We start from the raw sequence: 18,911 nt of genomic DNA on the forward strand, positions 1-18,911 counted from the left end.
AGGAAGGGGAAACTGCTTTACAAATCATTTTTACTGATTTTACCCAATTTGATTTTTTAAAAAAGAAATGAGAAAATGATTGACAAAAAAACTATTTTTTAAATTCCCCCCAGAAAGAACCCCCCAAAAAAAAATTCTTTGAAATTTTTTTTAATCCCCCAGGAAATGGAATATTTTTTGAATTTTTTTGCCTGCAGCTTGTCAATGATTTCCCGCTTGGTTTTCTCCACCACCTCGGCATCCTCAACAGCAAAGGCCGGGTATGAGATGATGGACAGGAGGCTGGCATCAATCTCCTTGGAAGCCGACGCCCTAGGCAGCATCGAATGGAGGATGGACTGTGGAGGAATCATAGAGCGCAATTCTAGAAGTGTTATCTAGTCTAACTCCCTCAAGAAATGGGAGACTAGGAAAGCAGGACGCAACCATAGAGGTGGAAGAGACCCGAGGGCCACCAAATTTCAAGGCTAATTTCAAAATGTTGAAAATGTTGGAATTTTTCAGAATTTCGAGTATTTCGGTATCTCGACACCCCCCCCCCAAACCCGGGTCCATACCAGGCAGTGCTGCACCTCGTCCGACAACACGTGGATCACTGATTGGGGGCTTCCGTTGGCCCCAAAGAGGTCCAACTCATCCAGGGCCTCAAGGGCCGCCTGCAGAGGAAGAAAGAGCACCCATGGGTGAGCACCCATGTATGGGCACCTATGGGTGGGCACCCGATCCCACCTCACTCTGTGCCCCTCACCTTAGCCATGCCGACTGAGCTGGCGTTGAGCTCTGTGATGCCCCGGTTGGTTTTGTCACCACGTTCCCAAATGCCAAAATCCTGCTCCACAAAAACACAGGTTATTATTATTATTAGGAGCTATTACTGGACACCGTTTTTATTATTATTATTGCAATTACTAGTGGCTATTATGATACTGGGTTTGGATTATGGGCTTATTATTTTTATTAGGGATTTTTATTAGGGTGTTTGTTCTTCTTAGGGGTTTGTTATTCTTATTGGGTTGACCATTTTTATTAGGGGTTATTATTATTGCTTTTATTAGGGGTTATTACAATCATGGGTTCCTATCATTTATCATTTATTATTATTTTTTAATTAGGGGTTATTCTTCTTAGGGGTTAAGTTTGTTATTCATAGGGGTTATTATTATTGTGGTTTATTAGGGTTGACCATTTTTATTAGGGGATATTATTATTGCTATTATTAGGGGCTTATTGCGATCATGGGTTAGGATCAAGCGTTTATTAATTTTATTAGGGGTTCTTATTCTTAAGTGTGATTCTTTGGGGTTTCATATCCTGTGGGGTTATTATTCTTAGGGGTTATCATTTTTATTAGGGGCTATTATTATCACTATTATTAGGAGTGATGACGATCCTGGGTTTATTATTTTTATTAGCGGTTATTCTTATGTGTTATTATTCTAATGGATTATTCTTAGGGGTTTCCTTATCATAGGTTGTTGTTGTTATTATTATTATTATTGGTTATGATTGCTATTATTAGGGTTTATATTTTAATGGGTTATTCTTAATATTTTATGGGTTATTATTATCATGGGTAATAATAATAATAATAATAATAATAATAATAATATTTATTATCTGTACCCCGTCCATCTGGCTAGATTTCCCCAGCCACTCTGGGCGGCTTCCAATAAAAAAATCAAATACATTAAAATATCACACATTAAAAGTTTCCCTAAACAGGGCTGCCTTCAGATGTCCTCTAAATGTCTGGTAGTTGTCTATCTCTTTGACATCTGAAGGGAGGGTGTTCCACAGGGCAGGCACCACTACCAAGAAAGCCGTCTGCCTGGTTCCCTGTAGCTTTGCTTCTCGCAGTGAGGGAACCGCCAGAAGGCCCTCGGGCGCTGGATCTCAGTGTCCGGGCTGAACGATCGGGGTGGAGACGCTCCTTCATGTATACAGGACAGAGGCTGTTTAGGGCTTTAAAGGTCAGCACCAACACTTTGAATTGTGCTCGGAAACGTACTGGGAGCCAATGTAGATCTCTCAGGACCGGTGTTATGTGGTCCCAGTAGCCACTCCCAGTCACCAGTCTAGCTGCCGCATTATGGATTAATTGCAGTTTCTGGGTCACCTTCAAAGGTAGCCCCACATACAGCACATTGCAGTAGTCCAAGCAGGAGATAACCAGAGCATGTACCACTCTGGCGGGCCAGTCTGCAGGCAGGTAGGGTCTCAGCCTGCGTACCAGATGGAGCTGGTAGACAGCCGCCCAGGACACAGAATTAACCTGCACCTCCATGGACAGCTGAGTCCAAAATGACTCCCAGGCTACACACCTGGTCCTTCAGGGGCACAGTTACCCCATTCTAGGTATCAATCTCACAGTTACCCCATATCTAGGTATCAATCTCACAGCTAAGAATCTGAACCTGTACAAGGATAATTACGAAAAACTGTGGATAGAGATAAAGAAAGATATGGAAATATGGACAAGATTAAAACTGTCGTTAATGGGAAGAATAGCTGTGATAAAAATGAACGTCCTACCAAGGATGCTGTTTTTATTCCAAGCCATACCAATTTTGGACAAACTGGATTGCTTTAAGAAATGGCAAAAGGACCTATCAAAGTTTATATGGCAGGGCAAAAAGCCTAGAATCAAGTTTAAGATCCTAACAGACTCTAAAGAGAGAGGAGGCTTTGCCCTGCCGGACTTAAGACTTTACTTTGAAGCAGCGGCCTTTTGCTGGTTAAAGGATTGGTTTAAACTAGAGAATGTTGATGTGTTGGACTTGGAAGGTCACGATAATATGTTCGGTTGGCATGCATACCTTTGGTATGACAAGGTTAAGATTCACAGAACTTTTAAGACTCATATAGTTAGAAAATCCTTGTACCAGGTCTGGACTAGATACAAAGACTTGTTAGAGAGAAAGACCCCTAGATGGATCTCTCCAGTGGAGGCCAAAGCCTATAAGAGACCGAACATGTCTGCAAACTGGCTAAGATACATGGATATATTGCAGCAGGAAGGGGATTCTTTTAAGCTAAAAAGTTATGATCAGGTGAAAAGTCAGGTCCCCGATTGGCTGCATTATCATCAGGTGTATGAAACATTTAAAATGGACAAAAAGGTTGGTTTTCAAGTAGAAAAATCAAAACTGGAAACAGAGCTGATAGAATCGAACTTTAAGAACCTCTCCAAAATGTATAATCTTCTGCTAGAGTGGCATACGAAAGATGAACTGGTTAAATCGTCAATGATAGATTGGGCGAAAGATGTAGGACATAATATTATGATGGATGACTGGGAGAGATTGTGGCAGAAAGGTATCAAATTTACTGCTTGTCATAGTTTAAGAGAAAACATAATGAAAATGGTATATAGATGGTATTTGACACCAGTTAAGATAGCTAAGATGAATACCAAAATGTCAGATGTATGTTGGAAATGCAAACATGCGAAAGGTACCTTTTTTCATATGTGGTGGTTGTGCCCAGTGGTAAATGCTTTCTGGGATAAGATTTACAATGAACTTAAGAAGGTAATGAAAGTTACCTTTTGCAAGAAACCAGAGGCATTTCTTCTGAGCATAACCAATGAAGAGATACCCAGTCAGGATAGAGTGTTTTTTATGTATGCCACAACAGCAGCTAGAATCCTATTGGCAAGAACATGGAAAGGTGAAGAGATACCAACGGTGGAAGAATGGCAGATGAAGATGATGGAATATATGGAACTCGCAGAACTGACCGCCAGAATCCGGGACCAGAGGGAGGAGAAGGTGTCACAGGAGTGGAAAAAATTTAAAGACTATTTAGTTAAATCAGTTAAATTGAATATTTGAGCAGAAGCAAATAGAAGATCGGCTTTAGTAGGTTTATGTTAGATAATACTGTTAAGATGAAATTTTTGTGTAAATGACTTATTTGCTAGAAAAGTGTTAAGATTTGATGTTAAGATAAGATTTATAGTTGATTAGGTAATTGACTAAGTAAAGTTAAGCATATCAAAAATTTGGGCAAATGTTAATGGAATAAGATATAAAGCTACCTAGAAGATATATATGATTTTGAAGACAGTGGAGGGAATGGGGGAAGTCCCCAAATAGAGAAGATAGAAATAAGGAAAGTACGAAGATAAGTGTTAGTTTAAGGTTTGTATAAGTTTCTTTTTCTTTTTATTGTCATTGTTTGATTGTGTTTATGTAGTGTGTTTTTATGGTGTTAATGTTGGTGTTCATGTTATGTTATGTTCTTCTTTTGTTTTAATGGAAAATAATAAAAATCTTATAAAAAACAAAAACAAAATGACTCCCAGGCTGTGCATCTGGTCCTTCAGGGACACAGTTACCCCATTCATGACAAGGGAGTCCCCACACCCATTCAGGACCAGGGAGTCCGTCTCATCTTGTCAGGATTCAACCTCAATCTGTTAGCCGCCATCCATCCTCCAACCGCCTCCAGGCACTCACACAGGACCTTCACGGCCCTCACTGGTTCTGATTTGAAAGAGAGGTAGAGCTGGGTATCATCCGCATACTGATGGACACCCAGCCCAAACCCCCTGATGATCTCTCCCAGCAGCTTCATATAGATATTAAAAAGCATGGGGGAGAGGATGGAACCCTGAGGCACCCCACAAGTGAGAGCCCAGGGGTCTGAACACTCATCCCCCAACACCACTTTCTGGACATGGCCCAGGAGGAAGGAGCAGATAACAGTGCCCCCAGCTCCCAGTCCCTCAAGACGGTCCAGAAGGATGTTATGGTCAATGGTATCAAAAGCCGCTGAGAGATCCAGCAGAACTAGGAAACAGCTCTCACCTTTGTCCCTAGCCCGCCGGAGATCATCGACCAGCGCAACCAAGGCAGTTTCAGTCCCATGATGAGGCCTGAATCCCGACTGGAAGGGATCCAAATGGTCCGCTTCTTCCAGGCATGCCTGGAATTGTTCAGCAACCACCTGCTCAATCACCTTGCCCAAGAATGGTAGATCTGAGACTGGGTTAGTATTAGAGCAGTGTGTTTCAACCTTTTTTGGGGCAAAGGCACACTTGTTTCATGAAAAAAATCACGAGGCACACCACCATTAGAAAATGTTAAAAAAATTAACTCTGTGCCTATATTGACTATATATAAAGTAATTCTCTTGAATAGGAATCAAATAAACAAATTTTTCCCACGGCACACCAGGCAACATCTCGCGGCACACTAGTGTGCCGCGGAACAGTGGTTGAAAAACACTGTATTAGAGATTAATCTTTTTATGGATTATTTTTATGGGTATTTATTCTTATGGGTTATTATTCTTATATTATTCTCATTAAAGGTAAAGGGGCCCCTGACCATCAGGTCCAGTCATGTTCGACTCTGGGGTTGTGGCGCTCATCTCGTTTTACTGGCTGAGGGAGCCAGCGTTTGTCCGCAGACAGCTTCCGGGTCACGTGGCCAACATGTCTAAGCCGCTTCTGGCGAACCAGAGCAGCGCACAGAAACGCCGTTTACCATCCCGCCAGAGCGGTACCAATTTATATACTTACACTTTGACGTGCTTTCAAACTGCTAAGCTGGCAGGAGCTGGGACTGAGCAATGGGAGCTCACCCCGTCGCAGGGATTCGAACTGCCGACCTTCTGATCGGCAAGCCCGAGGCTCTGTGGTTTAACCCACAGCGCCACCCGCTTCCCATTATTCTTATTAGGGGTTACAATTTTTATTAGGGGTTATTTTCATTGCTATTATTAGGAGCTATTATTCTAATAGGTTGTTCTTAGGGGCTGTTATTCTAATTGGTAATTTTTATTATGAGTTATCTGATTCATGGATCACTGCCTTGTTGTGGCGAAGGGGCTTGAATAACTCAGAGAAACTATGAGCTATGCTGTGCAGGGCCACCCAAGATGGACAGGTCATAGTGGAGAGTTTTAACTAAACGTGAAGGAACTGGCAAGCCACTCCAGTATCCCTGCCAAGAAAACTCCATGGACAAAGACAACAGGCATATAAAAGTTATGATGCTGGAAGTTGACCCCCTCAGGTCGGAAGGCGTCCAACATGCTACTGAGGAAGAGCGGAGGACAAGTACAAATAGATTCAGAGCTGATGAAGAGGCTGGGCCAAAGCTGAAAGGTCGCTCAGTTGCGGATATGCCTGGAAGCGAAAGGAAAGTCCAATGCTGTAAAGAAAAATATTGCATAGGAACCTGGAATGTAAGAACCATGAACCTTGGTAAGCTGGATGTGGTCAAAAATGAGATGGCGAGAATAAACATTGACATCCTAGGTATCAGTGAACTAAAATGGACAGGAATGGGCGAATTCAGTTCGGATGACCATCATATCTACTACTGTGGGCAAGAATCCTGTAAAAGAAATGGAGTGGCCCTCATAGTCAACAAAAGAGTGGCGAAAGCTGTACTGGGATGCAATCTCAAAAATGATAGAATGATCTCGATACGAATCCAAGGCAGACCTTTTAACATCACAGTTATCAAAGTTTATGCACCGACTACCAGTGCTGAAGAAACTGAAATTGACCAATTCTATGAAGACTTACAACACCTTCTAGAAATGACACCAAAGAAGGATGTTCTTCTCATTATAGGGGATTGGAATGCTAAAGTAGGGAGTCAAGAGATAAAAGGAACAACTGGCAAGTTTGGCCTTGGAGTTCAAAATGAAGCAGGGCAAAGGTTAATAGAGTTCTGTCAAGAGAACAAGCTGGTCATCACAAACACTCTTTTCCAACAACACAAGAGACGACTCTACACATGGACAAATAAATAGAGGAAAACAACAGAATGGGAAAAACCAGAGACCTGTTCAAGAAAATTGGAGATATAAAAGGAACATTTCATCCAAAGAGAGCCAGTGTGGTGTAGTGGTTAAGAGCGGTAGACTCATAATCTGGGGAACCGGGTTCGTGTCTCCACTCCTCCACATGCAGCTGCTGGGTGACCTTGGGCTAGTCACACTTCTTTGAAGTCTCTCAGCCCCACTCACCTCACAGAGTGTTTGTTGTGGGGGAGGAAGGGAAAGGAAAATGTTAGCCGCTTTGAGACTCCTTCGGGTAGTGAAAAGCGGGATATCAAATCCAAACTCTTCTTCTTCAAACTTTTCTTCTACCATAACAAAGGACAAAAGTGGGAAGGACCTAACAGAAGCAGAAGACGTCAAGAAGAGGTGGCAAGAATACACAGAGGAAGATATGGAGGTCTCATACACCCCAGGTAGTGTGGTTGCTGACCTTGAGCCAGACATTCTGGAGAGTGAAGTCAAATGGGCCTTAGAAAGCCTTGCTAACAACAAGGCCAGTGGAAGTGATGATATTCCAGCTGAACTATTTAAAATTTTAAAAGATGATGCTGTTAAGGTGCTACACTCAATATGCCAGCAAGTTTGTGTGGGAATGTTTAGGAGTGTGGATGAGTATATATTATTTATATATCTCAATCCCAGCTTGTGTGAGCAAGCTCCAAACTTAGCAGAGTTTACATTCCCTTTTAAAACACAGCAGAAAAACGTTTGCATAGGCTTGCTTAAGCCAGCTATATTCCTGGTATATTCCCCTTGTTCCCTCTTAAAAGTAGAAAGACACAATACTGATTATAAGATATAAAAGGAGTTTACTTACAGACATCCATGAGTTACAGTACATGCTTCAAGGAGGCAGACAAACTTAGATAAATGTATTTACATGCAGTGAAGCTGCTTCCATGAGGGAACAGGCTTCACCTCTGCTTCTCTCAGCTGCAGGCTGAGAGAGAGCATGCTGCTTCTTCAAAGGATGAGGCAAAATGGAGAGTGATCTTTGGGATGTTGTTCCCAGGTAAGACCACACCTACTTCTGGTTCCTGTAACTCAGTCCAGGTAAACAGGAAGTTAAGCCTGGAGGACTGAGTTACCTTCATGTCCTCTCTAGGAGTGTTGTGTTTGGCTGCTCTGTGCTTACATCCCACAAACCCCTTCTCAGACGAACACAACATACAAACATATACAACTTTATTCAACCACCCAGAGTCCCAGCTTGACACGTAGATTCTGGAAACTCTCTCTTGGGAGGGGCTTCGTCAGGATGTCCGCAGCCATCTCATTGGTGCAGCAGTACGACAGTTCCACAAGTCCATCCTGGACTGCCTGACGTATATAATGGTACCTCACACCTATATGTTTTGTCCTGGCAAGGAACTTTTCACTCTGAGTCAGTTTTATGCAACTCTGATTGTCCTCCAGCAAACTGACAGCTTGCTTTCTCACCAAACCAAAGTCCTTGATGAGTTCATCGAGCCAGGCAATCTCTCGGCACGCTTCCGATGCAGAAATATATTCAGCTTCTGTGGAAGATAATGCTACACAGTTCTGTTTATAACTGCCCCACACAACAGGTCCATCCCCAAACATAAAAACATGACCACTTGTTGATTTATAATCAGCATTATCCCCAGCCCAATCTGCATCAGTGTACCCCACCAACTTAGGGTCACTGACAGCTGGCAACCTTAATTTACAGTTCACCGTACCCTTCAGATAACACACCACCCTCTTCACACCAGCCCAATCATGCTCAGTGGGAGAACTCACTTTCCTGCTAAGAATCCCCACTGCATTGGCTATGTCAGGTCTACATGTGGTAACTAAATACAAAAGTTTACCAATTACCGACCTATATTCACTGTTATCTGGCAACAGCTTCGAATCCTGCTGATTCTTCAGGAAGTCTGTGGCCATGGGCGTTGCAACTGTGTTTGCATCTTGCAACTGCATGCATTCAATCAGTTCATTTATTTTCTGCCGCTGGCTGAGAAGAAATGATCCGTCTTCTTCTCTTTCCACTTGGATTCCTAGGTAGTACTTGACGTCTCCTAGTTCTTTGACTCCCACCTCTTTGCTGAGGTGTTTCACAATTTGCACATAGTCTCTGTTATTAGATGTTGCGATAATCAAGTCATCAACGAAAGCCAATATATAAGAAAATTGTCCATTACTTGACTTACTGTACAAGCACTTGTCAGCGTTTCCTTGCTTGTATCCAAGTTGCACCAGCATACTGTGCAATTTCTGATTCCAAGCTCTAGCAGCCTGCCTTAATCCATAAAGTCCTTTTTCTAATTTGCAGACTAGATGAGCCTCATTCGGTTTTATAAAACCCTTAGGCTGTTTCATATAAATCTGTTCTGTAATCTCGCCATGCAAAAACGCAGTCGAAATATCGATGTGACGCACGTCCATTTGCTTAGAGGCTGCTATGCTCAAAAGCATTCTTACGCTACTGTATCTTACAGTTGGTGCAAACGTTTCATCATAATCTTCACCATATTTCTGCGAAAATCCTTGTGCTACTAGCCTTGCTTTGTAGCGTTGCACTTCCCCTTCTGACCCCTTCTTAACCTTGAAAACCCACTTGCAGCCAATGGCTTTCTTACCCGGAGGTAGTTCTGTGAGGGTCCAAGTCTTGTTTTGATGCAGTGCATCCATCTCCTCCTGCGCGGCCTTCTTCCAGAGACTAGCTTCTGCAGTTGGCATCCGCTGAATCTCTTCCCATGTGGAAGGTTCCTGTGGTGACGCCGACCCTGCAAGGTAGGACAACCTTACCGGTGGAACACCTCTGTTGGTTCTGGATGAGCGTCTGACCTCTGGTTCTGGTTCCTGAACCGCATCAGCTTCTTCATCATCCTCCAACGCTGGCATGTCCCCTTCTGGATCCTCTTCGTCTCTGGAGCCGCCAGGATTCTGGTCCTCTGCGTCTTCTGGTGCATCACCTGTAGGGGGCGCTATGACACTAGAAGGCAGATTAGTACTTTGTGGGGTTACAGAAGGAAAGTGTATAAGTTCTTGAGTCCATTCTGACTCCTTGGAACAGTCAATGACAGTCTTCCTTGTGTCAACCTTTGCATGCTCATCAAAATAGATTGCATGTTGTGCGCTGACCTTACCAGTTCGTAAGTCCATCACTCTGTATCCTTTTCCTCCAGAGGCGTACCCAACCAGGATACCTGCCTGTGCTCTGGAGTCTAGCTTGTGTCTGTGTTCCTTGGGCACGTGATAGTAACACAGACTACCAAACACACGTATGTGTGACAAATTAGGCGTTCTTCCATGCCAAAGTTCAAATGGTGTGCGCTCTGCCCCCTTGGTGGGCAATCTATTCTGGAGATAAACGGCTGTATGGGCTGCATTTCCCCATAGTCTTTGGGGCAAGGATGCTTCCTTTAGCATGCATCTTGTCATTTCCATAATGGATCTGAATTTCCTTTCGGCTATCGAATTCTGTTGTGGGGTATATGCGACTGTGGTTACATGTATGATACCTTCCTTGGACATGAGATCTTGCATTTCACGTGAGCAGTACTCACCTCCATTGTCACTCATCAACACACCTGGAGCTCTCTGGAACTTGTTCTTGACCATGGCAATGTAGTCTCTGAACATTTCTACTGTCTCACATTTCTCTCTGATGAAATATGCAACACAATATCTCGAAAAATCATCAAGAAATATCAATATATATTTGTTGTTTCCAAGTGATGGAACATTGATTGGTCCACATAGATCTGAATGCACAATGTCCAAAACTTTAGTACTTCTTTGCTCTGCACAACGTGGAAAAGAAGGTTTTACAGCCTTTTCAGTTATACAACTTATGCATTTTGTTGGAGCCTGGTTGTTGCTCCCTTTTACCTGCAAACCTCTTACAAGATCCTTCTTTTGTAGATCCAGAATGACGTTTCTGTCTCTGTGTCCCAATCTTCGGTGCCACAGCGTTAAATCTGCTTCATCCTTCTGGCTGGAATGGGCGACTTTTGCAGACTGCTTTTCTGAAACATTAAGCTCATAAACCCCATTTGTTAGTCTGGCTTCAGCATACACTTCACCATCTTTGGTTACACTACATTGTCCATTCTCAAATGTGATCTTGAAGCCTTTCTTGTCCAAAGCGGACACACTGAGTAAATTGCAGTTCAATTCTGGCACATACTGAACATCAGACACTCTGGTTCTAAAAGACTCATTATCTACATTGAATTCCAAATGCACAGAACCTGCACCTTCCGACTTCAAAATGCGGCCATCAGCTATTTCGATCTCAGATTCTTGATCATTTAATTCATTAAAATATTCTTTTAAAAAACAGTAATGGGAGCTCGCTCCAGAATCTAAAATCCACGTATTATGCACATTTTCATAATTCTGGACAGCTAAACTCCTCTCTTGTAACAGCATGGAGCACTTAAATCTTTCCTTCCTTTCTGCCTTTTGCTGAAAGGTCTGGGAATTCTTTGCTTTAGAAGCATAATTACAGTCACTTCTCCTAGAGTTGCGTTCTTGAGAATCCAAGCTTTCTCTGCATTCCTCTCTTAAGTGGCTGATTAATTCATTAAAAGTCAGATCTTTTGTGTGATCCATTAGGCTTCTAAATGAAGAAAATGCTGGTCCTAGCGATGCTAGCAAGAAAGTCACCTTAGTCACTTCATTAAGAGCTTCAGGAGTGAGAGCAATTCTTTGCACAATCTCTGAAAAACTCTTAACATGCTCTGTGAACTGCTCTCTGGAGTTCATCTTTAACTTGAGCAATTTATCTAGCAAATGCCTGTAGGAGTTCTGTGTAGATGCTCCATAAATCCGCTCAATGTCTTTTAAAATCTGGGATGCATCATCCTCAATGTTTATTAAGGATAGATGCTCATCGCGAAGTGCACTTAAAATTATGTGCTTGGCTTCGCTATTCTTCCTTTCCCAGGCTTCAATTTTGGCTAAATCTTCTTCTTTATCTCCTGTAGGCTTTTCATCTTTTATAGCCTGCAGAACGTTCCTTGCACTCAGATATACCATTAAGCGTTGCTTCCAGTGCACAAAATTATGGTCGTTCAGCAGCATATAGTTTGGCCTTGCTTCACTAACAAAAGCTACACTAGCCATCTTAAAAATCAAAAAGTTGAAAAAATTTCAAAAATCCAAAAATTTGTCAAAAATTCCAAAAACAAAAACTCAAAAATGCTCAAAAATACAAAAACCTCAAATAAATCTTCACTGCCTCTGAGTACTGTAAACTCTGAGGGAGGGGAGGGGGTTAATCCCTTTTCAGCACAAAGAACAAAGACAAAGAAACATGTGCTCACCAGGAAGTACTTTAAAAAAAAATCCAACTCAACTCAAAAACACAATCCAATGCAATCCTTCAAAAATACACAAAAATATGCAATTCTGGGCCCATAACCCTTTGTGGGAATGTTTAGGAGTGTGGATGAGTATATATTATTTATATATCTCAATCCCAGCTTGTGTGAGCAAGCTCCAAACTTAGCAGAGTTTACATTCCCTTTTAAAACACAGCAGAAAAACGTTTGCATAGGCTTGCTTAAGCCAGCTATATTCCTGGTATATTCCCCTTGTTCCCTCTTAAAAGTAGAAAGACACAATACTGATTATAAGATATAAAAGGAGTTTACTTACAGACATCCATGAGTTACAGTACATGCTTCAAGGAGGCAGACAAACTTAGATAAATGTATTTACATGCAGTGAAGCTGCTTCCATGAGGGAACAGGCTTCACCTCTGCTTCTCTCAGCTGCAGGCTGAGAGAGAGCATGCTGCTTCTTCAAAGGATGAGGCAAAATGGAGAGTGATCTTTGGGATGTTGTTCCCAGGTAAGACCACACCTACTTCTGGTTCCTGTAACTCAGTCCAGGTAAACAGGAAGTTAAGCCTGGAGGACTGAGTTACCTTCATGTCCTCTCTAGGAGTGTTGTGTTTGGCTGCTCTGTGCTTACATCCCACAGTTTGGAAAACTCAGCAGTGGCCAGAGGATTGGAGAAGATCAGTGTACATCCCAATCTCAAAGAAGGGCAGTGCCAAAGAATGCTCCAACCACCGCACAATTGCACTCATTTCACACGGTAGCAAGGTTATGCTTAAAATTCTACAAGGCAGGCTTAAGCAGTATGTGGACTGAGAACTCCCAGAAGTGCAAGCTGGATTTCGAAGGGGCACAGGAACCAGAGACCAAATTGCGAACATGCGCTGGATTATGGAGAAAGCTAGAGAGTTCCAGAGAAACATCTACTTCTGCTTCATTGACTACGCCAAAGCATTTGACTGTGTCGACCACAGCAAACTATGGCAAGTTCTTAAAGAAATGGGAGTGCCGGATCACTTCACCTGTCTCCTGAGAAATCTCTATGTGGGACAAGAAGCTACAGATAGAACTGGATATGGAACAACTGATTGGTTCAAAATTGGGAAAGGAGTATGACCAGGCTGTATATTGTCTCCCTGCTTATTTAACTTATATGCAGAATTCATCAAGCGAAAGGCTGGACTGGATGAATGCCAAGCCGGAATTAAGATTACCAGAAAAAATATCAACAACCTCAGATATGCTGATGACACAACCTTGATGGCAGGAAGTGAGGAGGAATTAAAGAACCTTTTAATGAGGGTGAAAGAGGAGAGCGCAAAATATGGTCTGAAGCTCAACATCAAAAAATCTAAGATCATAGCCACTGGTCCCATCACCTCCTGGCAAATAGAAGGGGAAGAAATGGAGGCAGTGAGAGATTTCACTTTCTTGGGTTCCATGATCAATAAATTAAAAGACGCAGTTACGAAATTAAAAGATACCTGCTTTTTGGGAGAAAAGCAATGACAAACCTAGACAGCATCTTAAAAAGCAAGGACATCACCTTGCCGACAAAGGTCCGTATAGTTAAAGCTATGGTTTTCCCAGTAGTAATGTACGGAAGTGAGAGCTGGACCATAAAGAAGGCTGGAGGAGACTCTTGAGAATCCCATTGACTGCAAGAAGATCAAACCTATCCATCCTTAAAGAAATCAGCCCTGAGTGCTCACTGGAACGACAGATCCTGAAGCTGAGGCTCCAGTACTTTGGCCACCTCATGAGAAGAGAAGATCCCTGGAAAAGACCCTGATGTTGAGAAAGATGGAGGGCACAAGGAGAAGGGGACGACAGAGGACGAGATGGTTGGACAGCGTTCTCAAAGCGACTAGCATGAGTTTGGCCAAACTGTGGGAGGCAGTGGAAGACAGGAGTGCCTGGAGTGCTCTGTTCCATGGAGTCACGAAGAGTCGGACACGACTAAATGAGTAAACAACAAAATTATGGGTTTATTATTCTGATCGGTTCTTACCATAATGGTTCTTACGAGTTTCTATTTTCATTGTGATTATTTTTCTCAGGGGCAGCACTTGAATTCGGTGCCACCCCTCCTCAACTCACCGCCGTTTTATATGCTGCTTCTATGTAGAAAACCAGGTTTTGCACGAAGTTGACTTCGTCTAGGCTGTGGACAATATGTAGTCCTGCGAAATCAAAGATAAAAATAGAATAAAATAAAAGAATGGAAAAATGTAAAAAAAAATTTTTTAAAAAAATGAAAATAATACAATATAAAAATAATAATAAAATAATAAATAAAAATAATAAAATAAAAGCAAAACAAAACAATAATAAAACAATATAAACTTAATAATACATAGATAGAATGATAAGAATAATGATTAAAGAATAAAATAATAATAATAATAATAATAATAATAATAATAATAACAACAACAACAACACCACTAACTTCACAAAATAAAATAAAATATCTCACCTGACGCTGTCATCTGGGCCAGCATTAGGAGGTACAAGGAGGTAGCGTCCAGTTGCAAGTGACCCCACTGGTTGTCCCCAACGACGGTGGCACAGGTGCCGGGTGCAAATTTGGCATGAAGAGCGTCGTGGGGGCTCTGGGTGTATTTAAAGGCCTCCACTTTGTCCACCTGGAGGGAAAAAGGGATCCCCCAGCGGACATCTAACCTGACCCCAAAGATTGGCTCTGGGAAATGTTGCGAAAACTGTACCTGTTTGGTCCATAGAATAGCAGGGAATTGAGGGGAAGGGACACCCTAGCGGTCATCTAGCTGGACCCCTAATATCCAATCCAGGAAATGTTGCAAAAACATGGGATGGGGAACCCAGTGGTCATCTAGCCTGACCCCCTTACCTGTCTCATCATGCACTGCAGCAGGCCTCGCATCAGCTTGACCACACTCTGCAGGGAGAAAAAAAAAGCCGCCGGAAACTCAGAACTCGAACTCAGGATGGAGAACCCTAAAGATCCTTCAGCCCAGCTCCGAGGCCAGGGGTTCGAATTGCTGACCTGCAGATCTGCAGCCAAAGGAGTTTGTTTGTCCGGATCTAATTTTCTCCACTTGTCATTCCGGGCATTTGGCCCGGGAATTGGGTTTCGATCTTGCTCCCGGGGTCACGCCAGGACATGCCAAAAGCAGCTGCCCTGGCTGAGAAGCGCTGCGGCTCTCGGGTTACAGTGCGAGGTCGGGAGACACCTTGCCAGCAAGGAGGACACAAAAGAGGATTCCCGAGAAAGGTGCTTCCCCACCCCAGGGTCGGGAGGAAGGGAAAAGCCAGTCTTTGGGGGAATGGGTTTTTGGGTTGCGGGTGTGAGTTCTGCACCCGCTGGGAACCCATCAGGGCAGAGGGGCAGCAGCCTGGTAATATGCTCGGCACCTTGGAAAGTATTATTTTCATTTTTTTTCTTTTTCTATTCACTTTGTTATCGTGTTCTATCTTATTGTATCACATTTTTCTTTTCTTTTAATTTCCTTTCCATTTCTCTCTTCCTAATTTAATTTATTAATTTAATTTATTATTTTATTTTATTTTATTTACTTTTTTCCTTTATTTTTTATTTTATCTTATTATTTTATTTTATTTATTTTGCTTAATTATTATTTTCCATTTATATCTTTTTGGATTTTATTACATTATATAATTTCATTTTTCTCTTTTATTTTAATTTATCTTTTCTTATTATTAATTTAATTTAATTTAATTTATCTTTTCTTTCTTTCTTTCTTTCTTTCTTTCTTTTCTTTTCATTTCATTTCATTTCATTTCTCTATTATTTTCTTTTCACTTCTTTTATCTTAATTTATTTCCTTTCCTTTTTTCCTGTCATTTAAATTTATTTCTTTTCTTTTCCTATTTTCTTTCATTATTTTCTTTTATTTTCTTACTCTGCCCTAGCTACCTGCTCCAGCTCATAAGCCTTGGCCTTGTCCTCGTCGCGGTCAGCATTCTTGCGGTAAGCCAATCCCAGCGCCCAAACTGCCAGGATGCTGTAGACATTGTCGCGGACCCAGGCGTCCGGGTGGTCAGCGCTGGCTGGCAGCAGGCCTGTCACGGGGTTCTGTGGAGAGATGGGCCTGTTGAACTCCCGCCTGCCTGCACACCCTGTAAAAAGCCCCCCGACGCTCCACCTGTTGAACATCTGCCTGCCTACTGGACATTTCCATGCCTTCATGTCCTTCAACCACCTACCGCTCCGCCTGTTGAACTTCAACCTGCTTGGGTGCCGGACATTTCCAGGCCTGCCTGTCCTACAAAAAGCCACTGTCCACTGCTCTGACTGTTGAACTCCTGCCTGCCTGCCTGCTGAACATTTCCATGCCTTCACACAATGCAAGAGGCCGTTCACCGCTCCACCTGTGGAACTTCTGCTTGCCTAGGTGCTGAACATTCCCATGCCTTCACGCCCTACAAACCCCATCTGCCTCTCATCCTGTTGAACACCCACCTTCCTGTGCCGAACATTTCCATGCCTGTAAGCCCTGCATAAAGCCTCACTTGTCACTCTACCTGTTGAACTCCCGCCTGCCCTCACACCCTGAAAATTCCCTCATCCACCGCTCCACCTGTAAATCCCGCCTGCCTAAATTCGTCCTTGAAAATGCCCCATCCATATTCCATTTGTTGAAATTCTGTCTGCCTGTTGAACATTTCCATGGCTTCATGCAGTGCAAAAAGCCCTCGTCCACCGCTCCACCTGTTGACTTCTGCCTGCCTCCACGCAGAACATTTCCTTGCTTCATTGACCTTACCCAACCCGTTGAGCTCCCACCTTCCTGCATGCTGAAGATTTCCATGCCTTCACACACTGCAAAAAGCCCCCAGACCCTGCTCCGTCTTTTGAACTTCCGCCTGCCTGTGTGCCGGACATTTCCATGCCTTCATGGAATGCAAAAATGTCCCCCCCCCAGTTTGACCTGTTGAACTTCAACCTGTGTGTCGAACATTCCTATGCGTGCCCGCCCTGCAAAAAAGGTCCCATCTGCCATTCTGCTAGTTGAACTTTTGCCTGCCTCCTGAACATTTCCATGCCTTTTTGCAATGCAAAATAGTCACTGCCTGCCCCTCCACCTGCTGAACTCCTGCTTGTCTGCGAAAAACCCCACCCACTGCTCCGCCTGTTGAACTCTCGTCTGCCTGCCTGCAAAAAAAAAACCACCCACCGCTTCATCTGTTGGACTCCGGCCTGCCTGCAAAAAATCCCACCCACAGCTTCACCTGCTGGACCCCACCCACCGCTTCATCTATTGGACTCCCGCCTGCCTGCTGCCTCCGTGCAACCCCCCCCCACCTGTTGAACTTCCGTCGGCTTTCCGGCCGAACATTTCCATGCCTGCATTCAATGCAAAAAAGCCCTGTTCCCTGCACGGCATGTTGAACTCCCGCCTGCCCCCAAAACCCTACCCTCCGCTCCACCCGTTGAACCTCCGCCTGCCTGACCTGGTGCCCGAGGATCGTTTTCTGAACGAGGCGGGCATAGCCATCCAAGCGGACTCCAGAATTGCTCCTGCTCCGCATGACTCTCGAGCTGCTCTGGAGCCCAGCTGGTGCGCCAACGTCGCCAACCTCTCCTGGCCCCGCCCACTTAACCCCTACGCCGCCAACTCCGAACCCCCGACCCGCCCGCTCTATACGACGCTGCCCGGCAGAAAAGGGGTTAAACCGCCTCTTGGTTGATCCTGGCAGCGCGGTATCCCAAGAGACCGAAACCCTTACAAAAAAAAAAACAAAAAAAACAAGCGGGGCTCGGTCGGATCCCCGGAAACCGCTCCAACGGAAGAAGCGGGGCTTCTGCGCCGAATCCTCATCTGCCCCAACACCCGCGCAAAGGTCCTCGGGTTGGACTAGCGCCCTGCCAGGACCTGCACCCGGCGACTCCGGATAGCTCCTATTATACTGAGCGGTTTGGCAAGGAGCGTTTGGGGAAAGGCCGATAAGGGAGGCAGAGAAGGAACTGCGTCTACTCCTTGGCGTTTTGTTACTAGTTTTTGTTATTACAGGTATTGCTTTCTTCCTAATAATAAAACAATCATAATAATGCTTTCTTCCTCCTCCTTCTTCAGTTGCTTTATTATTAGTATTTTCTTCTTAATAAGCAATTTTCCTTTGAGCTGCTTTATTATTTTCGCCCATGTGAAGACCATCAGGTGGAAACTATTACACATATGGTTCTCAAATGTAAACTATATGCTAATCTCCACCAGCAGTTTCTAGATCAACTCTGCATCCCCAAATGGAAACCAGAGTTAGAGGTCATACATTTTCTATTATCAAGAAAAGGCTCCGACTAGCTGTAAGAATTGCAGAAAGGGTAATTGGTGCTAGCTTGCCTTCAGTAGAGACAATTTATGCTACCCGAGTTAGGAAGAGAGCAGAGAGAATTGTAGCAGATCCTTTACATCCCGGTCATCATCTGCTTGATTTACTTCCATCTGGACATCGCTACAGGACTTCATATACAAAATTGGCCAGGCACAAGAATAGTTTTTTCCCTTGTGCCAATAAATGGTTAAATTCATAGTTGTATAGCTGAAGGGGAGGTAAATTATGGGTGGGGTTTCTTCACTTCTTTGTATTGTGAGAGGAACAGTGTCTGTATATTTACATTGCAATGTAGCCAAAACAAATTCCAAGTATGCTGGAAAATGTACTTGGCCAATAATAAATTATTCCTATTCCTAGGGAATAACCAGGAGCTCACCAAGACAGTGGATAAGTAACTATTTGGTTTTTTGTCATCAAAACACATTGCAGACGTCTGATCTCCCTGGAGAC

The 18,911-nt window shown here is 43.4% G+C and overlaps 1 protein-coding gene across 1 annotated transcript in view; it reads right to left on the reverse strand.

Moving 5' to 3' along the window:
• LOC117040215 (phosphorylase b kinase regulatory subunit alpha, skeletal muscle isoform-like) overlaps nucleotides 1-17,697 on the reverse strand; it is a 28,944-nt gene extending 11,247 nt beyond the window's left edge. Inside the window, exons 1-8 of the mRNA XM_033137841.1 lie at nucleotides 17,577-17,697; nucleotides 16,039-16,197; nucleotides 14,992-15,039; nucleotides 14,599-14,767; nucleotides 14,220-14,302; nucleotides 749-829; nucleotides 558-656; nucleotides 192-338 (exon numbers count right to left, since the gene is read on the reverse strand). Coding sequence (XP_032993732.1) covers nucleotides 192-338; nucleotides 558-656; nucleotides 749-829; nucleotides 14,220-14,302; nucleotides 14,599-14,767; nucleotides 14,992-15,039; nucleotides 16,039-16,197; nucleotides 17,577-17,654 — 864 coding nt within the window. The 5' untranslated portion in view covers nucleotides 17,655-17,697. The remainder of the gene's footprint in view (nucleotides 1-191; nucleotides 339-557; nucleotides 657-748; nucleotides 830-14,219; nucleotides 14,303-14,598; nucleotides 14,768-14,991; nucleotides 15,040-16,038; nucleotides 16,198-17,576) is intronic.
• Nucleotides 17,698-18,911: the final 1,214 nt, after the last annotated feature.

The sequence above is a fragment of the Lacerta agilis genome, chromosome Z (assembly GCF_009819535.1).
Source record: "Lacerta agilis isolate rLacAgi1 chromosome Z, rLacAgi1.pri, whole genome shotgun sequence".
NCBI classification, from domain to species: domain Eukaryota; kingdom Metazoa; phylum Chordata; class Lepidosauria; order Squamata; family Lacertidae; genus Lacerta; species Lacerta agilis.